At 40.1% G+C, this 18389-nt stretch overlaps 2 gene segments (V, D, J or C); both read right to left on the reverse strand.

The window, feature by feature from the left end:
- Positions 1 to 8620: 8620 nt before the first annotated feature.
- Positions 8621 to 9318, reverse strand: LOC138821900 (immunoglobulin kappa variable 1-39-like). The segment is given in 2 exon segments: positions 8621 to 9111; positions 9233 to 9318. Coding segments are annotated over 2 exon segments (378 nt in total).
- Positions 9319 to 14057: 4739 nt separating this feature from the next.
- On the reverse strand, positions 14058 to 14680 carry LOC138821903 (immunoglobulin kappa variable 1-9-like). The segment is given in 2 exon segments: positions 14058 to 14482; positions 14607 to 14680. Coding segments are annotated over 2 exon segments (474 nt in total).
- Between the last annotated feature and the right edge of the window lie 3709 nt (positions 14681 to 18389).

The following is an 18389-nucleotide window of genomic DNA, read 5'->3' on the forward strand; positions in this document are numbered from 1 at the left end:
GATTTCTAAAGTCAGAAGAGTCGTTGGTGTTTAACTGGTGACAGAGACTCATAGTCTTTTGTGTCCAAGGTGAATTCCAACCCTAATCGTAAGATCTCAGCCTCCTGTGTGGCTAGTATTATATGCATTACCCCAATAAAGCAGTTTTCATAAGTTGTGTGTAGGAGATGTGATTCATATAGGTACAGAAATGATAAATTACAATGTGCTTAAGGTTGGGGTTGAGAAACTACAGCCACCCAGGTTGCAAAGAACATCTTCAACCTGGGGAATTACAGACAGTGAAGGCAAAGTGAAGCAAAGAAGGTCCCTACATAGAGAGTAGCATGTGGACATACTTTATCCCATTGTGTAGATTGTCATACCAGAGTTGGATGAACAGGATGATCCAATGGAACTTACCACTAGAAGTCCAAGAAGATGATGTGCAAAGATAACACTGCTCTTTCAAAGCCAATAGACTATGAGTAACTCATTACCCAATCAGTGTTTTCTTCAGTACCATTTCCTACCAGAACTCCATCTGAGTCTTGATTTGATGACCTCCGTCTATTAAAAAATTAATGTTCTCTGCACCACATGCTCACATAATTCTTCTACAATGCTCCTTTTCCCGACTTTGATGATGATTTAGAAGCTTCCCTAAAAGTTATGCCCACCTCTTTCACTGTTCTGAAATATCACTTCTAATCTTATCACATGGTCCCTTGAAGAGTTCCTACTGCCATTGCTGGGAGGGATCTGGTGTCTCTTACATGCACTGCAGGACAAAGCTGGTACTAAAGAAAACCAGAAGAAGGCAGCTGGCTGCTATAGTTGTGAAGGCCATCTGGTAAATTCAAGGGGCATAAAAATAGGATGAGGAAGACTGACCACAAATATATCTATTTGAGTGTGGTTAAAATCAGCCAGGCTCTGGGAATAACACATTACATTTTCAAGATCCACACTCCAGGGCTGCCTTCAGCATGTGTGGACATGTGGCATGGGACTTGTGAATCTGAAATCTGCAGAGACTTCAGGTACTGAAATACATGGAAGACTTGGAATACCAGGCTCATATCAGAGCTGCTGGTAGGCTTACACTGCCCTGAGGTGTGAGGAATGTAGCCACCGGGCTGAGAGATGAGGCTGAAAACCAAGGAAAGAGATGGTGACCAAGGAGGACATAAAAACATTTCTGAGGATCTTCCTGGAAGGAGAAAGAGCATACAGGAAAGAAAGGTGTTAATGGTCTGGGCCATGGACCTGAGTGAGGACTGGGTCCAAGGAAAAAGTCTATTCCTCTCAGAACAGAGAGGAGCACTTCACAAATGAATGTAGAATTTATATATCTACTGTTTATATATAGTAAATTAACTATTAAACTAAAACAATAATTAATATAATTCTAATTCCCTAACTCAGCACTTTAAAATTCTGACACTGAAAAAGAATGCTAGGAACAATGAGCAGTTATATTTCTAGTCTGATATCATGAAGCTCAGGACACTATCTGTGCCTTCAAGGAAAATCAGTGGCCTGATCATTGCAGAGGACACTTGGAGACTGCTGGGGAACAGCACTGACACGACAGCCCCCTCTCACCTCCCACAGCTGGACAGCGTGTGTGCACATGTTCCCTTCAGGGCTGCATATCTGCAGGGTCCACCCCCATTCCCTCACCTTTCTGACCTGCCCTTAATGACTTCACTACAAGAAACCCTGTGTGTCATCCTTGTCAGGTTTGATTACAGTTTATAAACTGGACGTGGGGAGACACAATCCCCTCTGTAAACATAGTCCTACATGCCATGTGTGCCATGAAAACCTGAGATGGAACTCACTGGCTTCAAGCTCCTATGGACAAGGTTAGGTTTCAAGTTTTTCTTTGTGACATTTGTTTGCCATCTAGTGGCTTTTTTATGACCTAGCAGCTGACAAGATTTTCATTTGGAGTTTTAGATTCTTTTTGTTAATAGTTGTGCAGATTCATAGGAGTTTTATATGCATAATCATGGCACTTTACTTATTTTATTGTTGGATAAATTATAATTGTCATATATTAACAACATGAAGTTAGTTTGTGATGAGAATCCCTACCTGAATGCAGCTTATTTTGAAAAAATCACCACCTCCTTTCTATTGCTATACTATTCCTCTCCCACTCCCACCATTTTTCATACTGTGTAAAGGAACTTCATAACTCAAATGCACATGTGAGTGTATATATATGTATATCTATTTATTTATATACCAATGTATCTTCTACACTTAGTGTGCTTTTGTCCCTTTCTTTCACCCTTACCTGTTTCCCTTCAGATATTTTCCATTTTGGCATTCATGTTTTATTATTATTATTATTATCAATGCCATCATTACCATCACCACCATCATCACTACCATCATTTAAGTCTACAAGCCACAAGTAAGTAAGACCAAACAGTATTTTGTTTTTGCATTCTGACCTATGTCACTCAATATGATGATCTAGTACCTTTCATTTCTTTGCGATTTACATGCTTTCATTGTTCATCTCCCTCTGTCCTTATCAGTGAGCCAGAGCATTAGCAGCCCAGGAGCTTACTAAAAGAATTCTCTTTTAAGAGTCCTGATAGGACAAGACAAGGACAAGCTGAGCCTTCATCTCAGACTCAAAAGGGAAAGTCCTCCTTAGGGAGCACTATGCAAATTAGCAGGTGGGTGCAGCAGTGTAAAGGGAGCACAAGGCGGGCAAAGGCCTCTTGTGTGACAAACTGCAGATTATATCCACCTGGATGCCATATTCAGAGGCTCAAAACTACAGATCTGTGTTTTTATAAGACACCAGAAGCATTATCTTGTTGGTGCTCCTGAGGCTGATGGAAGACAGATAGACAACATTGAGAGGGTTGTCAGTGAGCCCCTCTACCAAATCCCCCAATGACTTTCAGAGCCTGGCTGTGGCTGAGATGCACTGTCAGCAGGCAGAGGCACCAGGAGTAGTAGCTGGGTCAGTCCAGACTCTCAAATTTGCTCCCTCCACCCCCAGGGAGGTTTATATTTGGTCTTGCATCACAGTGGAAGTTGAACTATTTATTACTCAGTAGTAAGTTGCAATGTCTTCAAACTGCAGGCTGCTGGTAGTAAAAGTAGACCCACTTCCCCATGCATTGCAACTAAATCTGGATGTCACCGCAGACTGTAAATTGGATGACTAATAAATCAAGAGTTTAGGCGCATCACCTCGTTTCTGGTGATGCCACTGTGAATCACGACTAATCCCTGATTGAGTCTGCAAGTGATGGAGACTGTCTCCTACAGATGCACACAGAGAGGATGGACACTGGGAAATGGGGATGTCACATCTGGCACCTAATATTGAAAACATAAACCAAATATCCACAGAATCAATTATGTTCTGGGAGTTTCAATGAGGAGTGAGGCATCTCTGTTAACCCTGGGCTCAATAAATCCCTAGTCTTGTCCTTCTTTATCTTTGGGTCAAAGCATCACGATCCCCTGAGCTGAATAGAGGCCCTTACTAATCCTGTGTGCTGACTGGGATTGATTGATGCACAGGGTGTGAGCAGACCATGAAGAAGGGTTCAGGCACTTGGCTGTGCGGGAGCACATGCAAATGCACAGGCGCTGGGCACAGCTTCAGGACCTGGGCATGATCCCTGAGCTTTCTTGCTTGAGGCCCATGAACTATGCATTCTAATTCTTGGTTCAAGAGGAGTGGAGAGAGTGGACATCATTGTCTCATTCCTGAATTTAGAGAAAATGGACTTGGTATGATGTAAATGGCCATTTACTATAATGCTGGCTATGGTTTGCCATATACAGCCTTTATTGTATTAAGGGATGTTCTGTAGAGTCCTAGTTTTTCCAGAGCTCTCATCATAAAGGGGTGTTGGATCTTGTCAAATTCTTTGTCTGCATCTATTGCGATAATTGTGTGGTTCTTATTCTTGCTCTTGTTTAATTCTATTAATTAATTTGCATATATTGAACTAGCTGTGCATCCTTAAAATGAATCCTGTTTGATGAAAGTATATGATTTTTTTATGAGTTGTTGAAGTCAATTGGCCAAGATTTTGTTGAGAAGTTTTGCGACCATATTCAGCAAAGAAATGGGTCTATCGTTCTATTTCTTTGATGAGTCACAGCCTGGTTTTGGGTGAGGGTTATACTGGCTTCATAAAAAGAGTATGATAGTGAATTTTTGCTTTCAGTTTAATTGAAGAGAATGTTGAGATTCCACGTCACCCCAGTTAGAATAGCTATAATCAAGAAATCTAGTAACAACAAATGCTGGAGGGGATGTGGACAGAAGGGAACCCTACTGCACTGTTGTGGGAGTGTAAACTTGTTCAACCACTTTGGAAAGCAGTATGGAGGTTCCTCAAAAGACCCCACATAGAGCTTCACTATGACTCAGCAATCCCACTTTTGGGCATTTACCCAAACAATCACAAACAAGGTCATACGAAAGCTACCAGAACAACCATGCTTATCACAGCATTATTTACCATAGTTAGGATATGGAACCAATCCCGATGCCCCTCAATAGATGAATGGATCAAGAAAATGTGGTACATGTATACAATAAAATTCTATGCCTCCATCAGAAAGAATGACATTGCCCCATTTGTGAGGAAATTGAAAGGCTTGAAAAAATTATATTAAATTAAGTAATCCAGGCAAAAAGAAACATAGGTCCCATGGCATGTGAGGGCTTAAGCTGTAAAGTAAAATCTATCACTATTCATGCATGACATGGTGCAGATGGGGAGAACCAGTGGTTCCCCCTGCGGTAGTTGTTTCTTTTTTTTTAAATTGTGAAAATACCATACAGAGGGGTTAAAATTACATGGTCAAGGTAATGAGTACATTTCTTATCAAGCATTGTTACCTCCTGCTTTGTTTCCCTTAACATCTCTTCCCATCTCCTCCACCACCCCCATCGCCACCCCTCACCACACCCTGCGCCAAAGTTGTAAAATTTGTTTTTCGACATAATATCTTATACATCTCATTTTTGCAGTGGGTCCACCTGTATCCCTACTTAAACAATTTGTTTTTTCCCTTCCCCTCCACAAAATATACCAACATCAAATACAGTGAACACAGGGATAATACCATGGGAGAGGGACCTTACAAAGCAACGAAGAAATTTCTCATACATATGTTAGAAGCAATAGCAAGAAAGAAAAAACATTTGAGTCCTTATCTTGGGCTTCATTTTGCCAACATCAACTTATCTGACCATTTCTGCTTGTCTCAGAAATATACTAAGTTATTGCAAATAAAGGAAACCATGGGACCTATGTTTTGGGGCCTGGCTTACTTCACTTAATATATTTTATGATATATATTAATATATTTTTCCAAGTCTTTCCATTTCCTAAAAAATGGGCAATGTCATTCTTTCTGATGGAGGCATAGAATTCCATTGTGTAAATATACCACATTTTCTTAATCCATTCATTTACTGAGAGGCATCTGGGTTGGTTCCATATTTTAGCTATGGTAAATAGTGCTGCAATAAACATAGTTGTGCTGGTAGTTTTAGTTTGGTCTAGTTTGTGCTCATTTGGGTAAATGCCCAAAAGTGGGACTTCTGGGTCATAGGATAGCTCTATGTGGAGTCTTTTGAGGAACCTCCATACTACTTTCCAAAGTGGTTGAACAAGTTTACACTCCCAGCAACAGTGCAGTAGGGTTCCATTCTGTCCACATCCCCTCAAGCATCTGCTTTTATTAGAGTTTTTGGTGATAGCCATTCTAACTGGGGTGAGGGGAATCTCAATGTTGTTTTGATTTGCATTTCTTTTATATCTATTGGCCATTTAGTCCCAATGACTTACAAGGTTACTTGTGTTGACTTCCTGAAGCCAGTGTGCTGGGAAAGTATTATAATTAGAAGAAAAGGAGCCTGTTACTCTCTGTGTGAATTCATCACTGTTCTGAGTTACAGATGTTAAGTTCACTCAGTGCCAATGGACTTATCATGGGATGTGGGTTTGTTCACAAACTATTGAGAAGTCTAAGGCAAAGGGTCTAAAAACTGTTTTAAGAGTGGAGTTGTACATGGAGCCTTTAGGGGGAAACCTTGCTCTATACTCACTTGCCTCCTGCAGAGAAGAGCTGCCACTCTCTTCCTACCCCAAGAATATGGCACCCAGATACCAGTGTTCTGAACCCACCTCCTGGCCTGCAGCTCTCCTGCCTTATTCACACTGCATTTCATCCTCCTGAGGCTAAGTAGATGAGTTGGGTATGTTATTCTACACCCTCTGCTTACAAACTTATTTTCCCACACTTATACACCCTTTTAAAAAAAAATCTACCTCACCATATTGTTATCTAACAAATTGCCAAAGTTTCCAGTACAAATAATAGCCATCCCTCTCAACCCAGAGATGGTGATGCCAAATGCTCTCAGTACAACATCCATCTTGTATCATTGGTCAAAGTTAGTTAGAACATTTTTTTGGGGGGTCCAGTTGTGGGGCCTGAACTCTGGGCCTGGGCGCTGTCCCTCAACTCTTCGGCTCAAGGTTAGCGCTCTACCGCTTGAGCCACAGCGCCACTTATAATTTTTTCCTTTTTGCTTATATGGTGCTGAGAAATTGAACCCAAGGCCTCAGGCATGCAAGGCAAGCGCTCTACCACTGAGCCACCTTCCCAGCCCCAGTTAGAACATTTTATAAAGATGTGTACTTAGCTTTTAATGGCTGTGACAAGACCTTAATAAAAGCAACTTGAAGGGAAGAATTCTTTATTTCAATCTTAGATTAGTAATTTTACTCTGCTATGTGGGCAGAGTACAGTGGAGCTCATATCATGTCACCCAAGAAGCAGAGTAAATGTTCTACTTTCTCCTCCTCGCTCTTTTATTGCACAAGAGACTGCATCCTATTGAAAGGAGCTGTGGACTATGAGGTGGATCTTCCTCTCTCAGTCAATTCTCTTTAGAGAGTTTCTCACAGACAGGTTCAGAAATAACACTTTCTTAATCTGCAACCTATCCTACCCATTTGTCAATGCAGAAGAACTACTACAAAAGGTGTTCCAATGTTTTCTTGAACTTTTCATAAAAATGGGAAGTGTAGAAATAACATTGTTTAGCAATATATAGGTTAGTAATATATAGGTTTCCTCAAAAGTCTCCATGCTCTGCATTCTTACATTTCTGTCTTTAGCACAGGCTCTGCACAAACTAAGCTACCTTTCATCATATGCCTCATAATTTCTGTTTGTGTATGTGTGTTTGTGTGTGTATATCTGCACTGATGCATCTTTCTCTTCATATTTACAAATATACACACATATAAATAAATAAACAATAAACCATAAACATTAAATAAATAAATGAATCTATATGCATATTTTAAAACATATTACCCATAGGGACATATGCCACTCATTTTTTAACTGTGAACTTAATGATATTTGATAAGTCTTCATTGTACATATAAAGTCACATTTTCTTGCTCCATTTATATATTACCATACATTACTATTACATTATATATTTCTGTAATATGGGTAATAGTACTTACTATTCCTTGCATGTTTCCATAAATGAACTAAAATGTAATCTATTTATTCATATATTTTGTAGATTTTTTTATTTCCCCTGTTCCCTATTGTGATTACTATATTGAAGCAATTGGTTTTTAACAAAAATAGTGTGCAATGAACTACTTGAAAATTTTTTGGCATACAACCCAAGTACTTATATTCATTAGCAATTCATACTGTTTTGGTCACTCATGGAGGTTGAACTCAGGGCTAGCACTCTCCACTTTGAGCCACATTTCCACTTCTGGTTTTCCAGTGATAATTGGAGATATGAGTCTCATGGATTTTCCAGCTGACATCTTCAAATGTCAGCCTTCTGAGTAGTTAGAATTTACAGGCATGAGTCACCGGCTCACGACTACTCAAACTTTTAATGACTGTTGATCTGACAGGAGCTCTTGTGTTGCAGGTCACTCAGTTTTCCTCTGACATATATTTGGTTAGCTCTTCCTCAGTGGCCAAAAATCACTTCTAGCATTCATAAGCAACATCTACAGAATGAAATGTACTCTATTACCTTTTTTTGGTTGTTGTTGGCCGTGGGGCTTGAACTCTGGGCCTGGGCACTGTCCCTCAGCTCTTCAGCTCAAGGAGAGCGCTCTACCACTTGAGCTACAGGGCCACTTCCGGTTTTCTGGTGGTTTATTGGAGATAGGAGTCTCACGGTCTCTCCTGCCCGGGCTGGCTTTGAACCGTGATCCTCAGATCTCAGCCTCCTGAGTAGCTAGGATTACAGGAGTGAGACACCAGCGCCCAGCTCTCTATTACCTTTTGTACCTCAAATTGTACTGAGGTTCTCCAAATGCAAGAAGAAAAGCTAAAACTAACTGGAAAAAAGCATAAAAGACCTGAAGCAGAAAAATGAGGTGGCAAGCTGTCTTCACTTGCTGATGAAATTTTTGCATAAAGTATTTAAAAATCTCAAAATAAAAGTTTTGAAATAACTTCGAAGTGTCCCTGTGCACATTGTGAATATCTATGCAAGATGAAAGAAACCTGAATAAAGGCAGAGTATTTCCATGTTTATATTCTGGAATGTAATTTTAATATTTCAACATTCATCCCAGTGCCAGTATTGCACATCTATAATTACAGTTACTCCAAAGATTGAGACACAGAAGTTGACTGTCCAGGTTAGCCTGGGCAGCATCCCTGTCCTATGATTCTAGGACAGCTCTTGCAAGAGGAAACATGAAGAAAGGGGAAACCCAGGCTCTCACTTCTGCTTCTTGGAGGTTTATGTTATGGCTTGTATTACTGTGGGTGGGTTATCATAATACTGTTGACAGTAATAAGTGGCAATGTCTTCAGGCTGCAGGCTACTGATGGTGAGAGTGAACTCTGTCCCATATCCACTGCCACTAAATCTGGAGGGGATACCGGATTGTAAATCGTTTACACCATAGATCAGGAGCTTTGGAGTTCCCCCTGATTTCTGCTGGTACCAGCTTAACGCATAGTTAATGCCCTGACTGGCCCGGCAAGTGATGGTGACTCTGTCTCCAGGAGATGCAGACAAAGTGGATGGAGACTGGGTCATCTGGATGTCACATCTGGTACCTGCCATTGGAAAAGTAATAAGTATACATAGAATCAAGCATGTTATAAGAAAGCTTCATAAACAGCCAAGCATTACTGACTACAGCAGACTGAGGAGATCCTCAACGTAGTCTTTCCTTACCTGTAATCCAGAACAGCAGGAGCCCCAGGAACTGAGCAGGGGCCTTCATGTCCATGCTGTGTGCTGACTAGGACTGACTCCTGTCCAGGATGTGAGCAGCTTTCAAGAACTGCTCAGGGCAGTGGGCTGTGCTCTGGGCACATGCAAATCAGTAGGGGTTGGAAGGGTCCAGCACAGCTGCACCAGCATGCCAGATTTCAATATCTCAGCCCAGACATGATATCCCAGACACACAAAAAAACATACCAGGGTAGCACTGTTGTGCCTGAAGAGAATATGTTTCGCTTTGGGGAGCAGCAGACAGAATGTCTCTCTGGTTAACTAAAATGAACTTTAATTTATACATGAGTCATGACAGGCTTTTCATGATAGCATTTTATCTAAGTCAATTTTTCAAGCAAAACCGGTTCCAAAATGTACAATTAATAATTTAGATCTGATTTTCTAAGTCTGTGGATTCCTTGAACCCATTTGTTAATCATGGACACAATTATTCAATTACTCAACCTACTTGGGTATGTAGGTTGATGGAGAGAATGATAGTTAAATAAATAGATGATAGACAAGTATCAATTAAGACTTAATGAAAGACAATGAAAAGTCTGAAATTAAAGTATTTGCAGTATTGTGCTATGATGTACAATGTACAGGCTAGCCATTGGGTTTTGCTATCAACTTCAGGTTGCTGTCCTGTGTTTCTGAATGCACTTTCCCACCACCATCATCCAGTAGACTTAACATCAGACATTGGCTCTCTGCATAGCTTTATTATCATTGTACATTTCTGAGCTGCAAGTCTCCTAAAATCTTGATGACATTCATGCCTTATTGTTCTTAATCCAAGTTATTCCTCCTCAGAACCTGAGCTATTCTCTAAACCAAGGCTGAACTAAACTTCAATTTACTCTGCCTCTTAAAACTGTAAATTCCTACAGCACCTCCCATTTAATGGAATTTGTAATTAAAGAAGTTTTCAGTGATTGAACTTAGAGTTTATGACATAAACAAGCTCTGAAAGGATGACATGTAGTATAGTGAAGTTTGAAGTTGGACACCGGAGCTGCAAAGCCCAGAGAAGACAAGGGAAAATGCCCAGGTGATAAATCCAGAGTATGATGAGGAAGGCTCCCACCTGGAATCCAGCATGTGATGAAGCTGTTCACCCTTGTGCTGGATGTCACAACTGGGAATACACGGACAGAACATTTGCTTGACAATAAATCTACCATCTTATTGTGAGTCCAAGGAGTTACTGCAGGTGCACAAAGATAACACTGCAACCCAAAGGCCAGTAGCTCACAGACCAGGCATTGACAAAGTCAGAGTCCATCTGTACCAGGCCCTACATGACAGGTTCCTATAACAACTCTGCTCACTGAGCTATTTCACACACTATTGGAGCAAAGCAGAGTATAGAAATAAATTCATGTTTTCTTCTCCCCCCTCCACATAATGAGAAGAGTTTTGATGCTGGACCTGGCTTATGGTAAACATGCACTCCTGGTACAGACAAGTTCTCTAGATTATCATTCTCTGACATGGGTTTGAGAGAAGAACAATTAGAGGAATAGCTCTCAGTTGAATTTGGAAGAAGAGTGGATATGATGATAGAAAGAGAATCACAGAAGCATATAATTCCAGTATAGATAGATAGACAGATAGAGAGATAGAAGATAGAAGATAGATATAGATTGATAGATATAGATGTATACAGATGCATATATAGATGTATATATATATATATATATATATATATATATATATATATATATCACATTTTCTTGATCCGTTCATCTATTGGGGGGCATCGGTGTTGGTTCCATACCTTAGCTATGGTGAATAGTGCTGCAAGGAATACAGTTGTGCTGGTAACGTTAATGTGACATTGTTTGTGGTTACTTGAGTAAATACCCAGAAGTGGGATTGCTGGATTGTAATGAGTTCTATGTTTAATATTTTGAGGAACCTCCATACTGCTTTCCATAGTGGTTGAATCACGTTATATTCCCAACATCAGAGTAGTATCTGGCCTCATCCCTGCCAACATCTATTATTATTTGTTTTCTTAATAATGGCCATTGTAACTGGGGTGAGGTGGAATCTCAATGTGGTTGTGAATTGCATCTCTCTTATGACCAGAGATGTTGAACATTTCTTCAGGTGTCTATTGGACATTCTTATTTGCTTTCCAGAATAGACTTTTAATTCTTTAGCCCAATGATTAATGGGCTGGTTATTTCTTTGAGGATTTTTTTGGAGGGGTATTTATTGAGGTTTAGGTATATTTTTGATATGAGGCCTTGTCTGTTGTACAGCTTGTGAATATCTTCTCCCAGTCTGCAAGCTTTCTATTTATCTTGCTGGCTATGGCATTTGCCATGCAGAAGCTCTGCAGCTTAATATGATACCATTTATCCATCCATTCTTTGATTCGTTGTGTTTCTGGATCTTTATTTAGAAAGTTTTCACCTGGGTAAAGGAGCCCTAGAAATTCCTTTGCAAGAAAATGTAAAGACTTAGAATAAACCATAGTAAGTGAAGTAAGCAGACCCAAAGAAACATAGGCTCCATAGTTTCCTTCATTTGTAATAATATATGTCTAGTATAGTCCTTGCAGACAATCACAATAGATCAATAGCTATGTACATACTACCATATAAAATGATGCTAATCCAAATGAACTCCAAGATATAGAAACAAGATGTCTTTTTTGTTGTTGTCTTTGTTGTGGTTTCTATACTGTATCAAATTCCTTCTTTTTATTATATCTTTTTAAATTTCCCTTTGGCTTATCCCCTGTAGTCACTGTTTATATTCTGGTACCATGCATCTTTTATACATGTTTATATGACTTGAGAAGAGAAGGAGGATAACAAAATAGTGAAACAAGGACAAAGGGTGACCAATGCAACAGTGATACTCACAGGACACTATGTTGGAAATGAACTTTATAACTTCGGGGTGCGTGGGGGTGGAGGTATAGTAGGAGATGAAGGAATGGGTAACAATATTTGACAAGAAATGTTCTCATTGCCCTATTTATGTAACTGTAACCCTTCTGTACAGTACCTTTACAACAGAATAAAATTAAAAAGGATAAAAGAAAAATGTTATAAAGTTTTACTTCAAAGTGTGACTATATATTCAATGTAATAAGTATTATAATCCATTATCTTTCCTGTTAATCTTCCACACTGTATTTGCACAACAAATTGCTCACAGAATTTCTTAAATCTTCCCTCTAGAGAGTAAAGGGAGAAAGTGATCAAGATATATTCCACTTCTATACTGTTATGTTTTTTAACCCTTTTTTAAACTATGTAAAGACAAATGTAGGTATATAATTCTGGTTTTCTTCAATTAACATAAAATCTTTTAATGTCTCCATTCCCAATCTAAATTAACCAGTTTCTGCTTATTTGTTACAGAGAGTTCAGTCCCTACTTCTTGTCTCCAAGGATTCTCCTCTGTCATGCAGTAGAATATCACATGGTAAGAAGGAACACATGGAGAAGGAAGTTGGTGCTGATGCTCCAGAAGACCCCACATGGTCATCTGAAAGGCCTCCTTGTAGGAAGTGATTAGATCATTGGAGGTACTGTTCTCAGAAGGGCTATATCTCCTCTCATGGAGTGAGTCAGTTTTCGCAGAAGTTGCTTGTTATAAACCATATATTTGGACTCTTCTAACTGCAGCTTGTTTTTATTTTTATTTTTATTTTTATTTTTTGTTTGGTCGTGGGGCTTGAACTCTGGGCTGGGGCACTCTCCCTTATCTCTTCAGCTCAGGGAGTATTATCTAGCACTTGAACTACAGTGCCACTTCCAGTTTTCATGTGGTTTATTGGAGGTAAGACTCTTAAGGTCTTTCCTGCCCGGGCTGGTTTGGAACCTCGATCCTCAGATCTCAGCTTCCTGAGTAGCTAGGAATACAGGCATGAGCCACCAGCGCCCAGCTACTACTTGTTCTCTTCACATTAATACAGCATATTGGTTGACAGACAGCACAGGCCTCACCTGAGTAGAAGCAGATGAGACTATTTCATCTAGAATTTTCTATATCTAAAACTGAGTTAAAGACTGGAAGTGGCATTGTAGCTCAAGTGGTAGAGTGCTCCCCTTGAGCTGAAGAGCTGAGGGACAGCACGCAGGACCAGAGTTCAAGCCCCAGAACCAACCAAAAACAAAACAAAACAAAAAAACTGCTTCTTGAGTAGAGCAACCAACAAAAGCCTGCAAGGGGAGAGCTTTGTGGGCTGTAGGCTCAGCTGGGTGGGGTCTCAGAAGATATGCTCTGCTCTCTATCCTCAGAGCCCTTAGCAGCTGAATGAAATATGTTACAAATCAGACCATGGCTGTTACAGGGATTGCATAAACTTGCTATTTTATGTATTGCTACTGGGTGTTTATATATATATACATATATATATGCATTTATACACACATAACACACATATATATATGTATATATAGATATAGATATAATAACTAATGGATGTGTCACTCAATGAACTAGAAATTTTCCACTTTAATAAAAAAATCTGCTTCATGTTTCAATACTTAAAGATGATTTTTTTATAATCTAAAAACAAGATCTTTTCTAAAGCTCTATTGCCTTGCTTTTAAAACCTGGTTTCATATACCTAAAATGGCTCTTTCTTTTTGGTGGCTGCAGCACAATGTAAGTGAAACATGAGTATAGATCACTGATTTTTAAAGTCAGAAGAGGCATTCTTAGGTGTGTGCTGCTTGGGATGAGCAGGAGGACAGAGAGTTAGGGTGTGTAAATGCCTCCATGACCTCTCTCCCAATACTTTCCAGTAACTTTAAAGTTTGCGTCTGTCTGAGAAGTTGTGTAGAGTAGAGGCAGTTGTGCAGGTAGAAGAGAAGCTGGGGCAGCCCAGCCTCTCACTTCTGCTTCTCTGGGAGGTTTTTGTTATGACTTGTGTCACCGTGGGAGGTAAACTTTCACTGTGTTGACAGAAATATGTTGCCGCATCTTCAGGCTGCAGGCTGCTGATGGAGAGAGTGAACTCTGTCCCAGATCCACTGCCACTGAACCTTGGTGGAAACCCAGATTGCAAAGTAGTTGCATAACTGATCAGGAGCTTTGGAGCTTTCCCTGCTCTCTGCTGGTACCAATGTAAATAATTGCTAATGCCCTGACTGGCTTGGCAAGTAATCTTGACTCTGTCTCCCAGAGGTGATGACAGGGATGGTGGCTGGGTCAACTGGATCTCACATCTGGCACCTGACATTGGAAACATAAAAGCCATTAGCAGTTTAATTAATTCTGCTGTCCAAGTACTTCCATGAACATCCAAGTAGCTCAGCTGAACACTGGGTGAATAATCCCCAGTATCATCTTTCCTTACCTGCAACCCAGAGCAGCAGGAGCCCCAGGAGCTGAGCAAGGGCCCTCATGTCCGTGCTGTATGGTGAGTGCAACTTCTCCTGCACAGAGTGTGAGCAACCTATGAAGAAGTTCCCAGTGTAGTGGGCTGTGCTCTAGGCACATGCAAATCAACATGGCTTGGGCAATGCGAGTCAGAGCTTCAGCTGGCAGATCTCAGTGACAAAGCACACACCTGAAGAACCCAGATGTCCAATGTGCTTGTAGATAATGTGTTTCTAGAGATAAGAAAACATTATGATTCTGTTGGCCTGTGATAAGAATAGATTTTTTCCCCAGAGCTGAGGACTGAACTGAGGGCCTTGCACGTTCCAGGTAAGCACTCTTCCACTGAGCTCAATTCCCAACCCCAAATAGAATTTTTAACATTTTTAACTTATCCATGACTTAGTATGATTTTCTTCATTTAAATCAGTCACTCAAAAACAAACATTTCCAAGGGAAATTAATTTTAGAATGTCCCTAACTCTGGTATCAGTGGAGTTTGTGATACAGAATTCTTAATTGTTTGCCTGAACCTTGTTATATGGTTTAATAATAAACATTAGTACACAGACATGTGTTATAAAAGTGATAATACATCTGTAGGTAGAAAGACAGATAGATGCATTGATAGAAAGAGAGAAATGAACAGTTTTCAAAGTTTTTAATGGAAGGTAGCACTGAAATATGTGCAATAAAGTGTCTTGATCAGAGGTATATGGACAATCCGTTGGTGCATTCATTGGTGTCCTGTGAACTCATATACATGACTGGCTTGCTTCCCTTCTGAATGTTCTTCCCTATCATCTCCCTCTAGAACAGTTCACCTCAGGTATTTCTTCTTTAGTTTTAGGAAAACACCTGGAATCATATCTAGCTTTGTGGGTATTATGCATGTATGTGCCAGATATTCTGAACTTTTAGAGGACATTTGTTTCATCTGTTAATGGAAACTCTTCTTTCTCAGAAGCTGAGTTGTTCTGTAGACCAAGGACTCAACTCTACTTTAACTTCATTTTGCTCCTTAAGCTGCATAGTCCTTCAAGTTACATGTCTTTTAGGTCCTAAGTCAAGCAGTTTTTTTGTGTACTAGGCATAGTGCTTGGCTTAGTCCCTGAGCTTTTGTGCTCAAGGGTAGTAGTGTGTCAAATGAGTCACAGCTTCACTTCCAACCTTTTGGTGTTTAACTGGTGACAGAGACTCATTGTCTTTATGTCCAAGGTGACTTCCAACTCTAATCGTCAGATCTCAGCCTCCTCTGTAGCTAGTATTATATGCATGACCACCAATAAAGCAGTTTTCACAAGTTGTATTTAGGAGATGTGATTCATAAAGGTACAGAAATGACAAATTGAAATGAGGTCAAGGGTGGAGTTGAGAAACTGGAGCCACCCAGTTACCAAAGAACAGCTTTAACCTGGGGATTCACAGTGAAGGCAAAGTGTAGTGAAGAAGGTCCCCACATAGAGATTAGCATGTGGACATACTTCATCCCATTGTGTAGATTTGACAATCTACACAATCATACCAGAGGTAGATGAACAGGGTGATCACATGGTATTTATCACTGGCAGTCGGAGAAGATAATGTGTAAAGATAACACTGCTCTTTCAAAACCAATGGACCAGGAGTAACTCATTACCCAATCAGTGTTTTCTTCAGTACCATTTACTACCAGAACTCCATCTGAGTCTTGATTTCATGACCTACACCTTTTAAAATATTAATGTTCTCTGCACCACATGCTCACATAATTCTTCTACATTGCTCTTTTCCCCTAATTTTGATGATGATTTATAAGCTACCCTAAAAGATATGCCCACCTCCTTCACTGATCTGAAATATCACTTCTAATCTTATCACATGGTTCCAAGAATAACTCCTACTGCCCTTGCTGGGAGGATCTGGTGTCTCTTACATACACTGCAGGACAAAGCTGGTACTAAAGAAAACCAGGAGAAGGCAGCTGGCTGCGATAGTTGTGAAGGCCATCTGGTAAATTCAAGAAGCCTTAATAATAGGATGAGGAAGACTGACCCAAAATATACCTATTTGAGTGTGGTTAAAATCAGCCAGGCTCTGGGAATAACACATTACATTCTCCAGATCCACACTCCAGGGCTACCTTCAGAATGTGTGTCCATGTGGCATGGGACTTGTGAATTTGAAATCTGCGCGGACTTCAGGTACTGAAATACATGGAAGACTTGGAATACCAGGCTCATATCAGAGCTGCTGGTAGGCTTACACTGCCCTGAGGTGTGAGGAATGTAGCCACCGGGCTGAGAGATGAGGCTGAAAACCAAGGAAAGAGATGAAGACCAAGGAAGACATAAGAAAATATTTCTGAGGATCTTCCTGGAAGAAGAAAGAGCATACAGGAAAGAAAGGTGTTAATGGTCTGGGCAATGGACCTGAGTGAGGCCTGGGTCCAAAGAAAATGTCTATCCCTCTCAGAATAGAGAGTAGTACTTCACAAATGAATGTAGAATTTATATATCTATTGTTCATATGTAGTAAATTACCTATAAAACTAAAGCATTAATTAATATAATTATAATTGTCTAATTCAGCATTTGAAATTCTGACACTGAAAAAGAATGCTAGGACAATGAGCAGTTATATTTTTAGTCTGACATCATGAAGCTCAGGACACCATCTGTGCCTTTAAGGACAATCAGTGGCCTGATCACTGCAGAGGACTCTTGGGAACTGCTGGGGACAGCACTTACACTGCAGCCCCCTCTCACCTCCCACAGCTGGACAGGGTGTGTGCACATGTTCCCTTCAGGGCTGCATATCTGCAGGGTCCACCCTCCTTCCCTCACCTTTCTGACCTGCCCTTAATGACTTCACTACAAGAAACTGTGTGTCATCCTTGTCAGGTTTGATTACAGTTTACAAGGTGGATATGGGGAGACACAATCCCCTCTGTAAACATAGTCCTACATGCCATGTGTGCCATGAAAGCCTGAGATGAGCTCCCTGGCTTCAAGCTCCTATTGACAAGGTTAGGTTTCAGGTTTTTCTTTGTGAGATTTGTTTGCCATCTAGTGGCCTTTTTGTGACATAGCAGTGGACAAGATTTTCATTAGGAGTTTTACCATTCTTTGTTAATAGTTGTGCAGATTCCCAGGAGTTTTATATGTAAAATCATGGAATTTTACTTATTTTATTGTTGGATAAATTGTAATTGTCATATATTAACAACACAAGGTTAGTTTGTGATGAGAATCCCTGCCTGAATGCAGCTTATTTTGAAAAACTCACCACCTCCTTTCTATGGCTATACTCTTCCTCTCCCACTCCCACCATTTTTCATACTGTGTAAAGGAACTTCATAACTCAAATGCACATGTGAGTATATATATACATGTATATCTATTTATTTATGTACCAATGCATCTTCTACACTTAGTGTGCTTTTGTCCCTTTCTTTCACCCTTACCTGTTTCCCTTCAGATATTTTCCATTTTGGCATTCATGTTTTATTATTATTATTATTATCAATGCCATCATTACCATCACCACCATCATCACTACCATCATTTAAGTCTGGGTTCCACAAGTGAGTAAGACCAAACAGTATTTTGCTTTTGCATCCTGACCTATGTCACTCAATATGACGATCTAGTTCTTTCCATTTCCTTGAAATTTACATGATTTCATTGTTCATCTCCCTCTGTCCTTATCAGTGAGCCAGAGCATTAGCAGCCCAGGAGCTTACTAAAAGAATTCTCTTTTAAGAGTCCTGATAGGACAA

Source organism: Dipodomys merriami, unplaced genomic scaffold, assembly GCF_024711535.1.
Source record: "Dipodomys merriami isolate MVZ:Mamm:240054 unplaced genomic scaffold, mDipMer1.0.p SCAF_954, whole genome shotgun sequence".
In the NCBI taxonomy this organism is placed as follows: domain Eukaryota; kingdom Metazoa; phylum Chordata; class Mammalia; order Rodentia; family Heteromyidae; genus Dipodomys; species Dipodomys merriami.